This window comes from Dunckerocampus dactyliophorus, chromosome 8 (genome assembly GCF_027744805.1).
Source record: "Dunckerocampus dactyliophorus isolate RoL2022-P2 chromosome 8, RoL_Ddac_1.1, whole genome shotgun sequence".
Taxonomy (NCBI): Eukaryota; Metazoa; Chordata; class Actinopteri; order Syngnathiformes; family Syngnathidae; genus Dunckerocampus; species Dunckerocampus dactyliophorus.
Genome location: NC_072826.1, coordinates 4,540,867 through 4,560,651, shown reverse-complemented (window position 1 = coordinate 4,560,651; position 19,785 = coordinate 4,540,867). Strand labels below are relative to the sequence as shown.

The following is a 19,785-nucleotide window of genomic DNA, read 5'->3' as shown; positions in this document are numbered from 1 at the left end:
CTAATTAGCTACCAATACAATGCTAAACTACGTTTTACAGGACTGTAAAACAAACCGTACGGTACTTGTACTGATGATTACAGAACCAATCACAGCAAACTCATACCAAGTGAAGGATATTGGTATCAACACGGAAAATTGTTTTCGCCCACAGTAAGCAAAGATTTCTACCTGAAAACCACCTGGATCGACCGGGAATTTAAGTCATATCAAGATTGTGCCATTTTTTTTACTTGGGCTCTCACATTACAAACGTATGTTATTGTGTTATTACTTTAAGTCACCAGAGGTCCCCATTGCATTACCGCTTTTGTATATTGCTTGTGGAGGTGGGCGATACTGCCGATTTTGGTGTTGATTCGATACCAACTACACGTACAGCCAGTGTCGCCAATACCGATACTTTTCACTCACGGTACATTTTTCAAGACCATTGAATGATTTTTTTGAGTTTGGCTTCAATTTTTTTAGCATGATTATGATCAGAACACACGAAAGGATTTTAGGCAAACAAAAGAATATTTGTATCACCACATATTTGTGAACAATTTAACAGTATTTAAGTACAACAATATTATATACAAAGTACCAACAAAGTAATACAATTAGTCGCTTTTATTACGTAAAATTGTCTGAAAGAAAATACTGCAAAATAAGTAAAATAAACAAATAAGTACAGCCCTATTGTGTCCAAAACGTATTTCCTGAGTTTCTAAACAATATGAAAATACATCATATCCGTGAACAACACAACAATCTATACGCAGATATATGGTGAAAAGACATAGAAGATAACTGAAAAACACTGACTTCGACAGGCTGGTATCGACCCCAGGCTGATACTATACCTGCTAACAATAACATCGATATTTGAATCGACCCGCCTCATTTCCAGTGCGCAAATATTGGCACACAAACAAGACTACTGGGATATCTTTGCTAGTGGTAAATTATGATTGGAGGTGTCAGTCGACACTGGATCGGGCGTGTCAGAAGCCGTTTTTAGGAGTGCGTTTTAATCGCAGATGCGCATTGGTGCCAAAGAGGAATTGGTGCAGTGTAAACAGACTGCTGTATGAACTACTTTGGTAAACATGGGCTTCGCGCGATCTGTTTTGGGGTAAAATGTCATTTTGATTTGTCAAATGGACCTCGTAGCAGTCGCGCCCCACCATGTCTGACAAGCAAGGGAGTGCAGAGGCGAAGGACGCGACGACCACCACCTCAACCAGCAGGACCGCGTACGGCAGCACGCCCCCTCGGCCGACCGCCAGCGGCAGCGAGCGCCTCCCCGGGCCGAAGAGCAGCGTGTGCTCCCGCTCGTACTTCGTGGTGGTGATGGTGTTCTTCCACGTCTACATCGTCAACGTGATCGCCCTGCTCTTGTACGTGCACTACAGCAGCGGGCAGGAGGACGCCAGCAGGCCGGGTCGTGACGCTGCACCGAGCGGCGAGCAGCACGGATTGTCCCCGCGTACGCCATCGACCGCACCGTCCCTGCGTGACATTTCTCTCCCACGCATGGAGGGCATCCGAGTGAGTACTGCAAAAATGTACCACATTTCTTTAGCATTGTCCTGCAAACACGTGCACTTTCAATAATCACTTCCTCATCTTTATCTGCCAGGTGGGACATGTTCAGAAGGTGTCATTAGTTCCTAATAAAGTCCACGAAATGACAACTTTGAGTATGAAACCTCTGCTATTTGGTAAGCACTGTTATATCACACATAAGTATGTCATTACAAACAAAAGTGTCTTATTGTGGTTCATGGGATGTACAATCGCACTGAATCACACAGAGCTGTTTCAATTATTTTGTTCACCTCCGTTTGCTACATTTTATTAATTGTAAAAAGTTTTGTAAACATACAAACCACAATAAGACATCAATGCCTGACACTGGCATTGCTATCTTTGCAAAGGCAGCTCTTCTAATGGACCCCATTAGATTGTGAAAGGTACCTAATCAAGTGGATGTACACTCCTCATCAAAATGTTAAGACAATTGAAAAATTACCAGAATGTACATTTTGCACTGTTGGATCTTAAAGAGGTTCTAAGTAGAGCTTCAAAATGGAAAAAGAAGAAATGGGAGTGAGACAAAAAAGCTATTTATTGCAAAGAAGGATTAACGTGAACTAGGCTGTTCATCAGTTGATCAAAAGTTTAAGAGCACAAGGCCTCTAGCAGCGCGCCATTGCAGGTGAAGTTGGACACAGTAGGACAGTCATCTCAAACTTCTTCAAACATCTTCAGGCTCATGGAACAAAAAAGTCAAGTGCTAGACTCCCAAAAAATGAGCCGGAGGATCCCATTGGCTGTCCATCAAGACACGGGCCCATCCTCGGCCCAAATGAAGGTTGTTACTGGTGCCGAGTGCAGTCCAATAACCATCAGACGCCATCTGCCACGCTCTTCAAAGTATATATCTTCAAACTTCTTCAAAGCCACAAAATTGGGCATTTGGAATTTGCAGCCAACATGGGACATTGAGAGGTGTAAGAAAGTTTTATTCTCCCTTGACGGTCCTGATGGCTTCCAACGTTACTGGCATGACAAGGAGATCCCACCTGAGATATTTTCCACCGTGGAAGGGGCGCCATTATGAAACAATGGAGCTTCAGGTTGTGCAGGGGTGTCCAATGGCAGCCGGTTCTGTGGAGATGTTGCAGGGTGCATCCCTCATGACTGAAGGCCCTCGTCTGTGTGGTAATGACTGTTTTTTCAACAGGACAACGCTGCACTTCACAAAGGACTTCTTCCAGAGGAATAAACTCACTCTTTTGGACCATCCTGCGTGTTCCCCTTATATAAATCCAATGGAGAACATTTGGGGATGGATGGCAAGAACCTCCTTAGGATCCAACAGTGCAAAATGTGCATTCTTGACATTTTTCAACTGGTCTTAAAATTTTGATCAGGAACGTACTTCAATAAATGTGCACATCTCACCATGGATGACACTAGGTCTATTTAGGAGGGCTTGCACCCTTCAACATAAAAGCATGGATGTCTTTACCTGCATGTCATTGCTTCTATATGAAACTTTAATTGTTTATACATGTTTACTAGGGAAAGAAAATACAATCTTGTAGTTGGCAATACATTTAAAGAACTCATTTTTGATCTAAATAAAATATTCTGACATCTAAGGAGAGGAAAGGCAGGGAGCTGTCCATAGAAGATGGGGAAGGAAAAGACAGTTAACCAAATAACAAGTCCCAAGTCCTCCCCCCATCCTTCAATCCTAGTGACGTCCCTGCATCTGACCCAATTTAGGCTTAGGAAGAGGTGGCATTGACATGAGTGCATCTGTTGGGAGGAACAGAAGCAGCAATGCATGACTGAACTAATTGTTGAGCATTGCTGGCTCAAGTGTCTTGCAGCAAAGACGGTCCAGCGCAGCTTTAGCTGGAAAAGAACCCGTCAGCTACAGGGTTTCCAACACTGGCCGACAGGGGCAAGTCTTCATTAATGACGATGCAGGTCAATAAAGATGCATGCCGTCTCTTTGTGCAGAGATCCCCGGGTTCTTGTCCGAGGACGAGTGTCGCGTGGTAATGCAGCTGGCCCAGCTAAAGGGTCTGATGGAGAGTCAGCTGATGGTGCAGGATGGCCAAGAGGAGCTGGCTAAGGAGCTCAACCTCAGCCCGGAGGAGATCTTCAACCTTCTAGATATCAACCAGGATGGACAGCTGCAGCTGCATGAGGTGTATGTCGCTGTGTGTGGATGGTGAGGCTGGCATACGGCAGTTCAGGATTGATGGATTCACTGCACCTCCAACAGATACTGACGCATTCCCGCGTGAGAGACGGCATCTGGCTCACACCGGAAAATTTGCAAGAGATATACGCCGGGCTCAAAGTGGACAAAGACGGGAATGGTAACGTGACTTGGCAAATTTAGATTGTTTTTTATTGTTTTCCCCTCAGTGATGCTCGCCTCGGATGATGCGTGTCTTTCATGTGCTGAAGGTTTGCTGAGTTTGGAAGAGTTTCGGCTTCTGAGCGCGGATGCCTTCCAGCGCTTTCTGCTACAGCGAGGCGTGAAAAGGAGTCAGCTGGTGAGGAACAGTCAGCACACTTGGCTGTACCAGGGCAGAGGAGCGCATCGGGTCCTTCAAGAAATCAAGAAAAGGTGAGGAAGGAAACGCAGTATGACTTCCTTCTGTTGTCATTCCATATATCGTACGATAGAAAGCCGCTGGCAGGGTCCTTGAGGGTGCATGGGAGTTTACCCAACAAGTCCACTTGTGTTTTGTGGACTTGGAGAAGGCATTCGACCCTTTTCCTCAAGGAATCCAGTGGGGAGTAATCCGGGAGTATGGGGTACCAGACTTCCCTCTCCCACTTCATCCAGCTCCTCCCGGCGGATCCCGAGGTGTTCCCAGGCCAGTTGAGAGACATAGTCTCTCCAACATGTACTGGGTCTTCCCTGAACACCTCCCCAGGGAGGCGTCCGGGAAGCATCCTGATCAGATAACCGAGCCACCTCATATGGCTCCTCTCAATGTGGAGGAGCAGCGCTTTTACTCTGAGTTTCTCCCGGATGACAGTCCTTCTGATCTCTAAAGGAGAGCACAGCCACATTACGAAGAAAATGCATTTTGACTGCTTGTACCCGCCATCTTGTCCTTTCGATCACTACCCAAAGCTCATGACTCCTAAATGAGTCAACACACAACCATTGTTGTCTCAAGCGCCGGCAACACAAGTTAGCAAGATAACTGTCAAGCATGGTGGTGGCAGCATCATGGTCTGGGGGTGCATGAGTGCTGCCTGACTGGGGGAGCTGTGGTTCATTCACACTTCCTGTCCCTCACTATTCCAATGTCATGTACAGTGGTGTGAAAAAGTGTGCCCCCTTTCTGATTTCTTTTTTTTTTGTTGCATCTTTGTCACACTTAAATGTTTCAGATTATCACACAAATGTTTCAATTAAACTTTTTATTATTAAGAGAGAAAAAAAATCCAAACCTACATGGCCCCGTGTGAAAAAGTGATTGCCCTCAAACCTAATAACTGGTTGGGCCACCCTTAGCAGCAGCAACTGCAATCAGGCGTTTGTGATAACTTGCAATGAGTCTCTTACAGCGCTGTGGAGGAATTTTGGCTCGCTCATCTTTGCAGAATTGTTGTAATTCAGCCACATTGGAAGGTTTTCCAGCACGAAGCGCCTTTTAAGGTCATGCCACAGCATCTCAATAGGATTCAATAGGATTTGACTAGGCCACTCCAAAGTCTTCATTTTGTTTTTCTTCTGGCATTCAGTGGTGAACTTGCTGGTGTGTTTTTCCAGTTTCTGAAGCAGCAAAACAGCCACAGACCATCACACTACCACCACCATATTTTACTGTTGGTATGATGTTCTTTTTCTGAAATGTGCCGTTACTTTTACGCCAGATGTAATGGGACACACCTTCCAAAAAGTTCCACAGTATTTTCCCAAAAGTCTTGGGGATCATCAAGATGTTTTCTGGCAAAATTCAGACAAGCCTTAATGTTCTTTTTGTTCAGCAGTGGTTTTCATCTTGGAACTCTGCCATGTAGGCCGTTTTTGCCCAGAGTCTTTCTTATGCTGGAGTCATGAACACTGACCTTAACTGAGGCAAGTGAGGCCTGGATTTCTTTGGATGTTTTGAATATTCTTCTGTGACCTCTTGGATGAGTCGTCACTGCGCTCTTGGGGTCATGTTGGTTGACCGGCCACCCCTGGGAAGGTTCACCACCGTTCCATGTAGTCGCCATTTGTGGCTCTCACTGTGGTTTGCTAGAGTCCCAAAGCTTTAGAAATGGGTTTATAACATTTTCCAGACTGATAGTTCTCAATTAATGTCACTTAGGTTATGTTTTCCCCCTTAATAATAAAAAGTTTCATTTCAAAACTGCATTTTGTGTTCAGTTTTGTTGTCATTGACTAATACTTAAAGTTGCTCTTTAAATCAGGGAGGGGGCAAACACTTTTTCACACCACTGTATTTATTACGTCGCTTTTGTTATGTCAAAGAGTGACTCGTCTCACGCGGCTGCCGTCCACATTGGTGGACCTGAGCGAGCCACTGCAGGTGGTCCGCTACGAAGAGGGCGGCCACTACCACGCCCATCACGACAGCGGCCCCGTCTACCCCGAAACCGCCTGTACCCACACGCGTCTGGCTGCCAACGCCTCCACCCCTTTCGAGACGTCCTGCAGGTGAGACCGCTGGATTCTCATGCCCGAGTGTTTTTTTTGTATTCATCTGAGTGTTTTTGTTTTTTGTTTTGGTATTCATCCCCTACCCCGTCCCCCCTCGCACATGGTCTGCTAAGTGTTTGTTTGCACCATCCATGTGTGTGTCAATTGAAACCTGTGTGTTGCACACTCAGGTACATCACTGTTCTCTTCTACCTGAACTCTGTTGACGGGGGCGGGGAGACCGCATTCCCTGTGGCAGACAACAGGACCTTTGATGAAGTGGTGCGTAAGCGTGTGTCGCTGTGGAAACGTGTCAACGTCTTTCATATCGCTGTTAGCTTGCATGTTTGTTAGCATGTGGCTCAGGTTAGGAAAGCGGCGTCACCGAGGCTTTAGTGTGTTTTTTTTTTGTGTGTCTTTTCAGTCACTCATTCAGGACGGCATCGATCTCATGGACACAAGGAGGAACTGCGACAAGAGTAACCTCAGGGTGAAACCTACCAAAGGAAAAGCTGTTTTCTGGTACAACTACCTTTCTGATGGAAGAGGTACGATTGCCTTGCAGCACTTGCGGGAAAAACTGGCCTTTTTCTTCCAATCCAAAACCAAAATGTGTTCCTGTAGACAAACAGAGGCGCTGACATTTTAGCTGTGAGCAGGCGTACCTAATTGATTTGGCTAGTGTAAAAAAAAAAAAAAAAAAGTTGTATATTTGTGTCCCCTGCAGGATGGGTTGGAGAGCAGGATGAGTATGCGCTGCACGGGGGCTGCGTGGTCACCCGTGGGACAAAGTGGGTGGCCAATAAATGGATCAATATTGATCCGGATTACCAGCGCCAGGCTCGCTACCAGCAGCTGGTGTCCCAACAGCCAGAGGACGAGGATGACGATGGTCTGACATTGCATTCCGATATCCATCAAGAATTGTAGCGCATCCCCCCTCACACACACACACACACACACACACACACACACACACCCCTGCCTCTCTGTCCTGTGCACGACACGTTTGGTGACCCCGTTTGAGGCAGCAGGCACGGTTTCTTCAGGGAATGAGCTCACTGTGGGTTTATATGCAACTTCCGAGGCACTTTTGTCACCTTCTGTTTGGATATTGTTATCCTGTGCGTTGATCCATCTAGCGTCTATAGTTTTTCTTAAGGATGCTCCGATCAGAGTTTTATGCTGCCAAAATTGTCAATGTGATGTGACGGGAGTGGCTCCGTCATCGGCTGCGGCGCGCACACATCCATGCATACACATCTACTCCGGTTCCCACGTGACAGTCTATCCTTTTAGGCTGCAGCCCTGCTATTGGCTATATGATATGAAAAAAGAAGCATAAAATCACCTTCATTTAGACAAAAACATATTTGACTTTTACTTTTTCAAGAGGCCATATATCACCACTGGTGATCCAGAGGATGAGACACCTTCTTTAAGGAGACTTTGGACGTGAGAGTACATTGGTGGAGCTCTAGCAGGACTTCCAGGTAGCACATAGGTGGGCTCCAAGTGAGAGGACCCGGTGTCTTCCACCGCTGACAAAGGCTGCTCGTGTCGTCCAATGAATTCAGTCATTTTTCGGGTTATTTGCTCAACCTCCAGACTGTCACGCACATACGGCCAAGTGCCGTCCAGCGTTTTGGCTGCGTTAGCTGTCGTCTGCCGTATGAGCCACAGGTGATCGGCGTTGAAAGGCATTTATCGGCATATGCCGATCACATGACTTTTCATGGAAAACGGCCGATACTGATCGTTGGCCTGTCGATCGGAGCATCCCTAGTTTTTCTCTTCCCGTTTTTGGAATGTTGCACTAAGAAAAACGCATCCAAAAATCCCTTTGCATGAAGTAGCAATACATGTTTTGCTGTTGCTCTAAAAATTGCACTTGACTGAGATTGCTCATGAAGTCTTTTAGTAGAACTTGTTCACTTGGTTCTTGCTGCCATGACCAAAAAAAAAGACTCACACAGTCCGTGTGACGCATGTTTGCCTTGTCTTTGTTCCTTGAATCCTTTATTTTTGATTGTAATACACAAAGTATGGTTGAGATATTCTATTTTCTTTTTCTAACGTGCTCTATTTATTTCCCACATGGAATAATAAAGTTCAATCAAACTTCAGTGTCTTGTTTGGGTTTTGAATTTACCAGCGGTATCATTATTAAATAATACACACTATTAAATAATACACATACAGTAGATGTTTGTTCCATACTTTTCCCGTTGCATTATTAGTTGAATACGTGTGTGCTAAATGTTCCATTAGATGTTGGGAGGTCTTTCCCCACCTTCAGATGATGGAGCTGCATGTCCTGTGTGGCTTGAGGTCCTAAAGTTTGGTGCTTCCATCCCCATCCTGAAAGCAAAGAGTTTATTATCAGGTCAGGTTAGTGACTGGGTCTAATGTTTTAAAAAGGGAGTGACATAAAAATGACATACTGGTTCATAACAAAAATGATTTGGCGTGTGAGTGACGACGTCATGCGCCACACAGCAACAAGCTTACCAGCTCAGTATGTCCGCAGTCTGGAAATATTTCCAAGTTTAGCCTTTGGATTGTAAATATGCAATTTGCAAAGACGGTAAAGCACTGCGAGTTCGGAGTAAGGAGTCTTCTTTTGATACAGCAATCCCTCGTCTTTTGCAGTCCATTAGTTTACGACCTTCTCCATAAAGTTTGTAATACTATTACAGCCCTCTAGACATAGAACAACACACCTACAGTCACCTTTACCCTCCTATTACCCAATGTAATGGACATAATCAGAGAAAATAAGTAATTTAAGACATAAATAAGACTTGTACTCGTGTGACGTTGAGGATTCAGGGTTGTGTTTTAGCTGGAGTACGGCCATACTACCGCGTGTTATTATTTTGATTATGATGATGATTATTGTTTTTATCGTGCCTGTTGTGAGATAATTCAAATGTGCAATAATTGTGACGTGAACAAGTCTGGTGCACGTGGATGAAAGTCAGCAATAGTGAATGTCATCGTGTAAACAGCAGCCGCCTAATCATCGTCATACACACTGTGAAACGCTCGTATTTGGGGAACGACGAGGCTCCGCGGTGGTCCAGGCAGAAGAGTACGGCGTCATGGACGGATGCAAACAGATGTCTCTTTGTGATCCTCTCTGAGAAAAAGTGGCCAAGCTCCAGCTGCTGGACCACAGAAGCTGAAGAGAAGAGAGAACAGCAGTGAGATACAAAAGCTGTTAGAGACATGTCACGCTACTCATTTTTGGTACAACAGGGGAACAAAATGGAAAATAGAAAACTGCTCGCGGGTAACCGTAAAAAAAAAAAAAATCCTTAGGTTGGCTACAATAAAAGGCCACTCCAAAATGTGCAGTTTAACAGTATTTCCCACTTCCTGTACCTCCCTACCGTGTAGGAACTCTGTCCGCCTGTGTACTGTATGTGTATTGTATCAAAAAATCCAAATACAGCAGGGGTGCACAAACTTTTCCCACCGAAGGTCGCCTACAAAAACATCAAAAGATGCGGGGACCACTTTGATATTTGACATTTTGTAAAGCAAGCCGTGTTATACACAGGGTGTCCCAAAAAAACGTTCACAGTACACGCTTTGAATAATTGTAAACTAGGTGTTTATTCTAATTTGTTCCATTTTCAAAATGTAATAGAATTTACAAACATTTTATTGTTTTGTCACCGCCTGTTCTCCAGCTGACGTCCGTTCTGGTCCAGACTCTGCTGACGAGCAATGAAATCGCACACATCACCAAACAATTTCCTTGGTATTGGCGTGCATTCACGCTTTTTTTTTCTTTCAATGAATTTCCAAACAACTGAGTTATCAGATGCTCAAGGGTGTATACAGTTTTTTGGGACACCCTGCATATTTAAAGACAAAACAGCCTCCATCTGAAGCTTTGTGTTATACGTGACAAAGCATATTATTATGAACTTTTTCTTCTTACATTTAACTTTTTTCTGATCATTTTGGCATTCAAATTTTTATTTTTTTTTACACATTTTCAACTATATTCATATGAATCTTCTTCCCCATAATAATATGACTTTAGCCCAAAATATTTTAATTGAAATCTTGTTATATATTTTCTATGCTATAGCTACAAAAATATGCGATTTATAAATAAAGAATCCTATTTTGCGGAAATTCAGTCATCAGGGTCAGGTTTGGAACCAATGAACTTTTATAAAGGAGGGATTACATGTGGCGTCCTACCCCTTACCTTGGCAACCCGCCATGTAGACGTCAACATCAATCTCACTGAAGTCTTGAAAAATCTGTAATGCACATTTGAGCGAAGTCAGTGATGGATGGGGTTTGGTAGCCGACGGTGAAAATAGTCAAAAAAGCTTACATTTTTCATGGTCTTGATGGCCACCGTGTCGATGAAGTTGGCCGTGGAGAGGTCAAGAATGATGGAGTGGATGTCCCAGCTCCATTTGCCCAGAGACCCCAGAGAGATCCGCTCCAGGTCCCGACTCAGCGTGTCCTCAGTGCTGGAGCCCAGAGTGGTGGTGTCCCCGTCCATCCGCTCAGACATCCACCCCAAGCTGGCGCTGTCCGGATTGCATCCTTTTAAGTATTCCCATCGACACTGACCCTCTGGTGTGGTGGGTTTTACAAACACCGTGCCGTTTTCCCTCCCGGCCCGGTTCTGTTCATCCTTCTCCGCGCTTGTGTCCCTCCAGTTCTTGGCCTCTTCCTCCACGGAGAACACTGCTGCTTGCTCGGCACGTCTCTGAGCAGCGAAGTACATCCCGTCATTAGAAATAATGCCATCATTTCCCAGCGAGCAAGCCATACCTCTCTCTTGGCTTTTCTCTTTGCTCGTCTCTCTGCTCTCTTTTGTCGCCGCTTCTCTTTGGCCTCCTGTCTCCTCTTGTAGATAATCATTTTACTGATGTCAAGGCCACTCTGAAAACACAGAGAAGAAGAAACATCAATAAGTAGCGTAATTTCTGCAGAACAGTATAAGCCGCCACTTTTTTCTCACGCTTAGAACCCTGCGAAATTTGTATGCAGTTGGAATTGTTTTCTGCATGTAAAACTTTAATGGTAAAACTATAAAAACGTGTTTTGTGTTAACATTTTGGGCTTTCTGCAGCGGATTAATTGGATTTACATGATTTCTTAAAGGAAAACTGCACTTTTAAAAAAAAATGTTGCCCATCAGCCACAATCCTTATACGAGACATTAACACATATGTGTTTCTGTGTGTTTTAAAGATATAAAAACAGATAAAAAGTGACAGCTCAGTAGTGCACGTAATGGGATACACCTATGCCGCCTACAAAGCCCTCCAACAAGGTTGTATGGTTTTATATCCATGCTGTGAGCATGTAGTAGCAGGCACATTCATGATAACATGTACTGCAGGGGTGTCCAAACTATTTCCACTAAGGGCCGCATACGGAAAAATCAAAAGATGCGGGGGCCTCTTTTACATATTTTTTTTTTTAAATCAACCCAAACAAAATATTTAATATAATGTATATATATATATATTTACACATATAAAATAGATTTATTAATTTATCAATGGCAAAGCGTATTATTATTATTATGGACTGTTTCTCCTTACATTACTTTTTGGCTGTTTTTTTATTTTTACAAATTATTTTTACGTTTTACTTGTACATTTTTTTCCTCATATTAATATGACTTTTATTATTATTAATACTCATAATATTTTGACTTTATGAACATAACATAATAGCATTTACCCAACCTAATTTTCAACTTAATTCTTTGTTCGGTTTGTTTCTTATGTTGCCTTTTTTCCTATAATAGTTCTACTATTTTTTTGTTAATATAATGACTTTACTCACTTAATATTTTGTCTTTATTCTTGTAAAATTACTGTTTTTTTCTTCCATTTTTGCTGTTGTTTTTTTTTTTTATTTTATTGTTTAATTGTATTTTTAGAATGTGCTGAGGGCCAATAAAAAAAAGCAGTCGCAGGCCGTAAATGGCCCCCGGGCCGCACTTTGGACACCCTTGATGTACTGTAATGCTTACAGTATTTTGCGTATTGGCCACTCTAAGCTTCCTTGCGCGGCGCTTTGATTTCACCTAGCAACGTCGTAGAAACGAACGCCTACACCTAGCGTTAACTTTTCCAAACTCAGAAATAAAAACACAGCAGCAGTGGCGGCATCTCGAATATGTAGTCTTACCTTTTGGTAGTGTCTGAGGCATTGCGAGTGCGACGCTGATGCGCTACGGGCGAGTGTGTGGTGAAGTTAGTTGCTAACCCGCTAGTAGCTAGCTGGTGTATCAAGCTGGCTGGCTAAGTGTCAATGCGCCAGTAAAGTAGTTCGATCAGCGTAACAATGTTAATAATAATAATAACAATGTCGCTGTAGCTTGGTTAATATGCAGGTCACATTATGTAAATGGAGCATTGTTGGCGCTTTTTGGAGACTTTTTTAGGAGGAATAAGTACGTCACATAGGTGCAGTAATGAGCTGGCTCTTTTTTGCTGTTTTTATATCTTTAAAACGCACAGAAAAGAGAAAGACATATGTGTTCATATCTCACATACGGATTGTGGATAATTTAAAAAAAAAGTGGGCAGTTTTCCTTTAAGAGAAAACTGATTCGGTTAGCGTCTGTTTCGGTTAGAGTCGGACCGTCTGGGGCAAACTAATGATGCTAACCAAAGTTCCACTGCGCTTTGAAAACCTCCGGTCTAGTCTATTAATAAAGTGAGCAAACCTTTTCTTTCAAGGCCTCAAGGTAGAGCTCGGCATTAGCAAAATACACCGTAGCAGATGAGCGGAATATTGTAATGCCTGGAATCTCTCTCACCTGCAAAACAGAGAAATAGGATTGTGTTGAAGTTGTGGTGCGTTTGCTCGTCTGGCGAGGCTTTGATTGCTCTACCTCTCGGTGAGTCTCCATGTCCACATACAGCTCTGAACCGTCAACGTTTCCCAGAAGAGAGTATGTGGGCCTGGAAATGGGAGGAAAAACAACATTAGGCACACCTACGCAATCCAAAGAGATACAGGAAAATCTGCAGTGACAAAGATAATAATGCTATTTTTCATTGACACGGTCACATCTGGAAGGTGTTCCCAACAATGTGTGCAGAGCAGAGCCGGCTGGCCCATTAGGCAATACAGGCAGATGCTAAGGGCTAAGGGGCAAAAAAAAAGACAAAGAAGATGGATGGATAAGATTAAATGAAATATTTTCGTAGTTATGGCATAGAAAACCTCTCTCCAATCTTCTAAATATGTTTTTTAACATTATGAGAGCCAAGGACCATTGTATACTTTGTGGCCTTTTGTGAGTTTCTGTGCTTTTGTGGTTGTTTCAAAGTGCTTTACAAATAAAGATGGAATGGTTTGGATTTTGTAACCCTGTGCAAACCGCCGACGGAGGCGGGCGCCATATAAAATCTCGCCTAGAACGCCACTTCTGTGTGCAGAGAGCGTATTTGCGAGAAGCTACAGTCTCCAAAGTCTTACAGTTGTGTCCTGAAGATAACAGTAAGCAAAGCAAACATAAGGGACGCTGCAAGGCCCAGATCCAGGTTGAAGAGCAGAGTGGACACCCATGTGACCAGCCACAACACCTGAGGGACACAGTCAAGATTTCATCAAATGCCTCCAGATTCAACGTCACAGTAAATTGTGTCGGAATCCTCCCACCAAATCGGTCTTGTTGCTCCTCCACAGAGTAATGATGTCCGAGTACTGTTTGAACATACCCTTCAGATTCACAAAGACAATCGATGCCAGGACAGCCTGCAACACACGATAAACCCTGATGAACTGCACACAAAGGGCGGAGAAAACAATGGAAGATTAATCGTGTTCACTACGGAACCTTTGGAAGCTCCTGGAAAAGGGGACCAAGTTTCAGTATCGTCACCAACACAATTACAGCCGATGCTATCCCAGCCATCTGCAAGAAGATACTGTATGGTGGTGTGCAACATACACACTGATAACATGTACAAATATACATCTCCTCAATGGGCAATACTATAGAAATCAAACTTGGACATACTGTACTTTACAGTAGTCAGTAGTAGAGATGTCCCGATCCGATCTTCAGAATCGGGATGGGCTGCCGACCCGCTGTATTTTGAAGATAGGATAAAATCGGCCTCCGCCGATCCAGTTGCTGTATAACGTTCGTAACTCTGGGCCACACTCCAACATGGCAGGTGCGGTAATGCGCCTCAAAGCTGGTTGACACTTGACTCCCGCTTCCCGCAAGAAGAAGAAAACGCAACACCACCATGCAGACATGTCCGCGGTGAAGTTAGTTTCACGTTTCACATTTCACATAGCTACACGGACAGCCGTGTCATGGTGCGGGGAGCTTACACGGGAAGTGGTTGTTTATACTAGGGAACATCAATAAATTACTATTGCGTTGAAGAGAGTTTGTTAAAAAAAAAAAAGCAATATATTCTAAATCACACCACAAATTCATCTATAATCATGTCAAATAATTAGTCCTACCCTTAAATTTTGCAAGCCCATTTTTCCCAATTTTATCTTTTATTGGACGGACTTTTATTGGATCTTTTATTGGATTAGGGACCTGACTGACAGAAGCCAAACAATATTGTTGGCCACGCTGTGTAATAAAGTAAATTCAGCAATACTTTGGTTGCATTATTTTAATGCTTTGAAGAACTATTTTCATAACCATGTTCAATTCCACAAAATCATGTTTGTAACAACGTACCGGATCGGCAAGACTATAAAAAAATTTGATCGGATCGGAAGCCAAAAAACCCTCTTCTTCCAGAAAACCTGGAACTGCGTTCTTCATCACCGAAATCAGACCAGAGCTGGACTTCGGAGACCAAGTGAGTGGTGAGTCGCTGTTGGTGGACTCCACTGCTGATGGAGATGTCATATAACTTCATGTCAAAGAATCCGAACTATCCCTTTAATGAGCGCAAAGGGGTCTTCGTAGCCTTTTTAATTGCGTATTTCGCCACCGTTGCCGCCCCTGCCCCCCACCGTCAACATTTGGTTGTGAAGAGATGTTTATATAACATGTATAATGCTTCACAGCCTTGTCGCTATCGTGGAATAGTGTTTAGAAGATGTTATGTACACAAGACATGAATTACTCTGTTCTGTGGTAACTTTGATGTCATTCCTCTTATAGCAATTGCTTATAGGAATAGCATCCTTTTTCAAACTGTGTTTATACCGTACTTTCGAGCCAAATGCTTCTTGTGAAGGTGTTCCTTCATAGCAGTCATCTGTGAAATGATCACTGCAAAGAACAGAACTCGAGGTGCGCGTCCACCTGTCTCTCAGTCTCTGCACTTGTTTCTTTGTTCACTGTTGTCTTAAACCTTATAGTACCGCTTGGATACTATAAACATCCAGCAGCAACACAACATTTGGATGAAAAATACACAGAACCAAGTCGACAAGATACCTCGACAAACGTTTGTTTACTCGGCTTTCAGCTGACAGGTGTTACTCTGCTGATGTCACTTCCGGAAATGCCCGTCCGTTTTCAAAAAATGAACAATGTAGAACATAATTACAAACAATATAAAACATATTGAAGCAAAGTTGATGAATCATGTCAGCGACCCTTTAAGATTTTGTTCAGGAGAGTATAAATATACGACTGCTTTCCAGCACTCACTTGTGTTTTCCCGCCAGTGCTCTCCTGAATGAGACTCCGAGACATGGAGGCGCACACAGCGTAGCACTGGAAGAAGCCCCCCACTGTATTGCTGAGACCCAGGGCCACCAGCTCCTGCGGAAGAGGAGAGATATTAACAGCCAGCAGGGCATTAAAAGTAGATGACACCTGCAGAAATCACTAACGGGAGAAAACGGTTCACCTGGTTGCTGTCTACTTTGTATCCGTGCTTGAGTGCAAATGTTTTTCCGAGTGAAATGGAGATGGCGTAGGCAACGAGGGCCAGCGCAAACGCATCACCGATAACTTCATTAAAAAGGCTGACGTCTGGCACTCTGGGAGAACTCAGGCTGGCGGGAAGAATGAATCAGTAGATGGAATCATGACTAAACAGGATGAAAACTGAAATGGAGACGCTTACCCACTCGGTATTTCCCCAACCACTGGGACGGTGTAGTTTCTGTTTAAGTGACCATAGTTTGATATCAGAGTTGCTGCCATAATCTGCAACCACAAATGAAATACATTTCACAAGCATTACTTATTTTCAGCTCGGTAAATCATATTCTCAATGAGGAGTTAATTATTAAGTCTTTTTTTTGCTGCCGAGTGCACAAACAGCGAAGCTTGTGTCACATCCTGCCGACTCAGCTGCTTGTTTCCACCGCGTGTGTGTGGGTGCGCCTTCTCAGGGCTGCACCATCAGCGCGGGCCTAAAAGCGCTGATGCGCTAACATGAAGACTGCAGAAAGCGTGTCAACTGACTGTGATGAGCTCCACTGGGATGGGAACTGGCAGCTTGGGGCTCAGGAAGGAGTTGAGCTCCTTTGCCGCAATCAGAAACACCACGGACACCACGCTGACGGCCAGCGTGGGGAGATGGGTCTGCGGCAGCAAGAGGCAAACGTCCTTCAGGGTCTGAATATATATAAAAAAAAGATGGGATTACTCCACATGAAGGCATGAATTTTTGGCATTTTTCCCCATTTTTAGTACATTGTTAATTATTTTTTGAAAACCATTTAATATATTTAATAGGGATTCTCCGATCAGTCAGCATTGGATGATCGGTATCGGAATCGGCAGCATATAACCCTGATTGGAGCATCCCTAATATTGAATGTATCCATCATTGTACAGCAATGCCTCGCCACTTCACGGCTTCACTCCATCTATCTATCTCCATCAAGCTGTTTTGTGGTTGAATACAGCCTATTATTAGAAAAAAAATGCATATTTAAGCTAATTTTACATATTTTCTGCTTAAATTAAGCATTTTCAAGCATAAAAATGGCAAAATGTAGTAAAATGCAAATATAAGGCAATCAGAAGATGCATTGAAAGACGTTGTGATGATATGTAGCATTGGACACTGGCCACTAGGTGTCAGTAATTTTACTGTAATGTCAGGTGAGACACACAAGCACCAGACTTGATCGCCAGAGCAACAGGCAAATAGCCTAAAATAATAAATAATTACATTTCCATTATTTATTATTACATTTTATATACTGTAGTGCCTTTCAAGTTACCTCAAGTGAAGCCATCATTCATTCACACACTGGTAGTGCTGGAGGCAATACATCTGCCGTGGGGTAGACTGACGGAAACGTAACTGCCAATTCACGCCTAGAACCTCTCATTCCCATTCGTACACCAGTGTGGACAGCACTGGAGGCAAGCTGGGTGAAGTGTCTAGCCCACAATAAGAGTGACTGGTTGGAGGGAGCCGGGATCGAACCGGCAACCTTCTGGATGACCTGCCGACAGCCGACCTGTGACCTCTTCAGTCACTGCCACACGACACAGCTCAGTAATCCCTGACACAGCCTGCTGTTGAGGAGGTAATCCACAGCAAGGCAAGATAAAACTCAACTCTGAACCTCTGACGTCACTTCCTGTCTGCCCCCCACTCTGCTCCCCTAGCACCCAAACACATTTACAGCAACACACATGAGCATGAGTCTTCTTTATGTCTTATTTTCTCTTATAAGGGCTACTATATTGAGTAATAGGAGTGTAAAGGTGACGATAGGGGTGTTATTTCATGTCTAGAGAGCTTTAATAATGTTAAAAAACGTATTTAGAAGGTTGTAAACAAGATTTTTGTGCTCTAACTACAAAAATATTGTATTTATAAATAAGGAATCCTACTTTGCGGAAATTAATCTGTCACAGTCGTGTCTGGAACCAATTAAACGGTATTAACGAGGGATTATTGTATTAATTTTGCTTGAGTAGTTACTCTTTTACAGACGGAAGAGTGGCAATGTCAAATAAAAGTATGCATGGCCCTCTGGAAGCCAGTGTAGTCACTACGGGCCTTCTTTATTATTGAACCAAAAGGGAAGAAACCGTGTTTTGCTGCTACTTACATACACCAGCGTCAACGGCCCATTAAAGCGCGCTGGCGACACTCCAAAGATGTATTTCAGCTGAGCAACCACTGCATGGGCTGCAGCCGCTGTCGTGTACGCCCTCACCAGAGGCTCGGACAAGTACGTTCCCACGAAACCGAACTTGACGAAACCCAGCACAACCTGAGCACAACAACATTCGTGTCCAACAACAATGGGAGTCGTCAAATCTGTTGTCATACCTGAATAAGTCCGGCCAGAACAGTGGTAGCAGCCGCCACCTGCACCCTGTATGAGTCCCGTGCAGATATGTCCACCTCTTCGGTGACATTTGTCCCATTCGTTTTAAGGAAATCAATATCTGGAGCGAGTCTCTCGGTCACACTGCCCACCATGATGCTGAGCACGGCAAACGTACCTGAACACAACAAACCAGGAAGGAGTAAAACCCAAGAGTGTGGTGACCGCACTTTAACATTTTCATTGATGCTAATATATGCTCAACAAAAATATAAACCAGGGGCGTCAAAAGTGCGTCCCACGGATGTTTTTTTAATTGGCCCCAACAGTAAAGAGGTGTAGTAATTTTACAAGAATAAAGCCAAAATATTAAGAGAAAAAAGTTGTCATCTAACATGAAAAAGTCGCAATTTTAGGAGAATAAGGTTGTAATATTATGAGAAAAAAAAAAGACATCATTTTCGTGGCATAAAGTGGAAATATTTTTTTTTAAGTCGTGATGTTATGAGAAACAAACAAGACGTTTGTTCTAAAAGTTATAATGATACAGGAATAAAGTCAAAATATTATGGCAATGAAGTCATAATTACAAGAAGAACATTTATGAAAAGAAAGTTGAAAGAGTTGGGAAATGTAAAAAAAAAACAAAAAAAACATGAAAAATGGAAAAATATATAAAGAATAAAGCCAAAATATTAAGAGGAAAAATTCCTATTCTAACAACAAAAAAGTTGAGAATAAACTCTGAATTTTATCAAGAAAAAAATGTTATAGAGTTAAAATATGAACATATGTTATTTTTTAAAAGTCATAATATTATGAAAAACAAAGAAAACAAAAATAAAGTTGTAATTTTTGGAAAATTAGGTTGGGGAAAAGTTATAATATTATTGGAATAAAATCATAATTATGACAGGAAAATTGACAAGAAGAAAGTTGAAATAGTTGGAAAATATTTAAAAAATGGAAAAAAAAATGGAAATGGAAAAAATGTAAGAGAATAAAGTCAAAATATTAAGAGGAAAAAGTCAAGTTAACGAGGAGTTAAAAGTTGCAAATTTATGAGAATAAACTCAAAATATTATCAGGAAAAATAATGTCATTTTACTAGCGTAGAGTTAAAATATTAAAAAATGTTTAAAAGTCATAACATTATGAGGAACAAAACAAAATAAAGATGTAATTTTTGGAAAATTTGGTTGGGGAAAAGTTATAATATTACGGGAATAAAATCAAAATATTCCGAAAAGAAGCCTGATGAAGATTATTTAACAAGAAAATAGAAATATTTGGAATATTAAAAAAAAAAAAAGAAAAAAACATCAAAAATGTGGAAAAAAAGAGCAAAGACTGACTGTCTGAGTACT

The 19,785-nt window shown here is 42.6% G+C and overlaps 2 protein-coding genes across 4 annotated transcripts in view; one reads left to right on the top strand and one right to left on the bottom strand.

Annotated features, from left to right (window-relative positions):
• Positions 1-719: 719 nt before the first annotated feature.
• p4htmb (prolyl 4-hydroxylase, transmembrane b) lies at positions 720-8,304 on the top strand. Its single transcript, XM_054783901.1, has 9 exons — positions 720-1,536; positions 1,628-1,709; positions 3,523-3,713; positions 3,791-3,887; positions 3,979-4,141; positions 6,011-6,196; positions 6,370-6,460; positions 6,603-6,726; positions 6,906-8,304. Exons 1-9 carry the CDS (start codon positions 1,174-1,176, stop codon positions 7,106-7,108), a joined length of 1,500 nt encoding a protein of 499 aa, XP_054639876.1. The 5' UTR covers positions 720-1,173; the 3' UTR covers positions 7,109-8,304.
• LOC129186062 (solute carrier family 26 member 6-like) overlaps positions 7,625-19,785 on the bottom strand; it is a 34,420-nt gene continuing 22,259 nt past the window's right edge. For 2 of the 3 annotated variants that reach the window (XM_054783894.1, XM_054783895.1), the window contains 16 exons: positions 18,421-18,596; positions 18,197-18,361; positions 16,587-16,739; positions 16,243-16,325; positions 16,024-16,171; positions 15,822-15,935; positions 14,022-14,099; positions 13,844-13,939; positions 13,661-13,767; positions 13,071-13,140; positions 12,903-12,995; positions 10,988-11,098; positions 10,539-10,922; positions 10,407-10,461; positions 9,217-9,362; positions 7,625-8,539 (listed from right to left, as the gene is read on the bottom strand). In XM_054783894.1, the coding sequence (XP_054639869.1) occupies positions 8,513-8,539; positions 9,217-9,362; positions 10,407-10,461; positions 10,539-10,922; positions 10,988-11,098; positions 12,903-12,995; positions 13,071-13,140; positions 13,661-13,767; positions 13,844-13,939; positions 14,022-14,099; positions 15,822-15,935; positions 16,024-16,171; positions 16,243-16,325; positions 16,587-16,739; positions 18,197-18,361; positions 18,421-18,596 (2,006 nt within the window). In that variant the 3' untranslated portion in view covers positions 7,625-8,512. The remainder of the gene's footprint in view (positions 8,540-9,216; positions 9,363-10,406; positions 10,462-10,538; positions 10,923-10,987; positions 11,099-12,902; positions 12,996-13,070; positions 13,141-13,660; positions 13,768-13,843; positions 13,940-14,021; positions 14,100-15,821; positions 15,936-16,023; positions 16,172-16,242; positions 16,326-16,586; positions 16,740-18,196; positions 18,362-18,420; positions 18,597-19,785) is intronic. The other variant, XM_054783896.1, reaches the window with a different exon arrangement.

Bases quoted from the DNA above. Each gene is read 5' to 3' on its own strand.
- p4htmb (XM_054783901.1), top strand. From the start codon at position 1,174: ATGTCTGACAAGCAAGGGAGTGCAGAGGCGAAGGACGCGACGACCACC. The intron at 3,714-3,790 runs GTGTATGTCGCT...CACCTCCAACAG, and splicing joins GACAGCTGCAGCTGCATGAG to ATACTGACGCATTCCCGCGT. The intron at 4,142-6,010 runs GTGAGGAAGGAA...GTTATGTCAAAG, and splicing joins CTTCAAGAAATCAAGAAAAG to AGTGACTCGTCTCACGCGGC.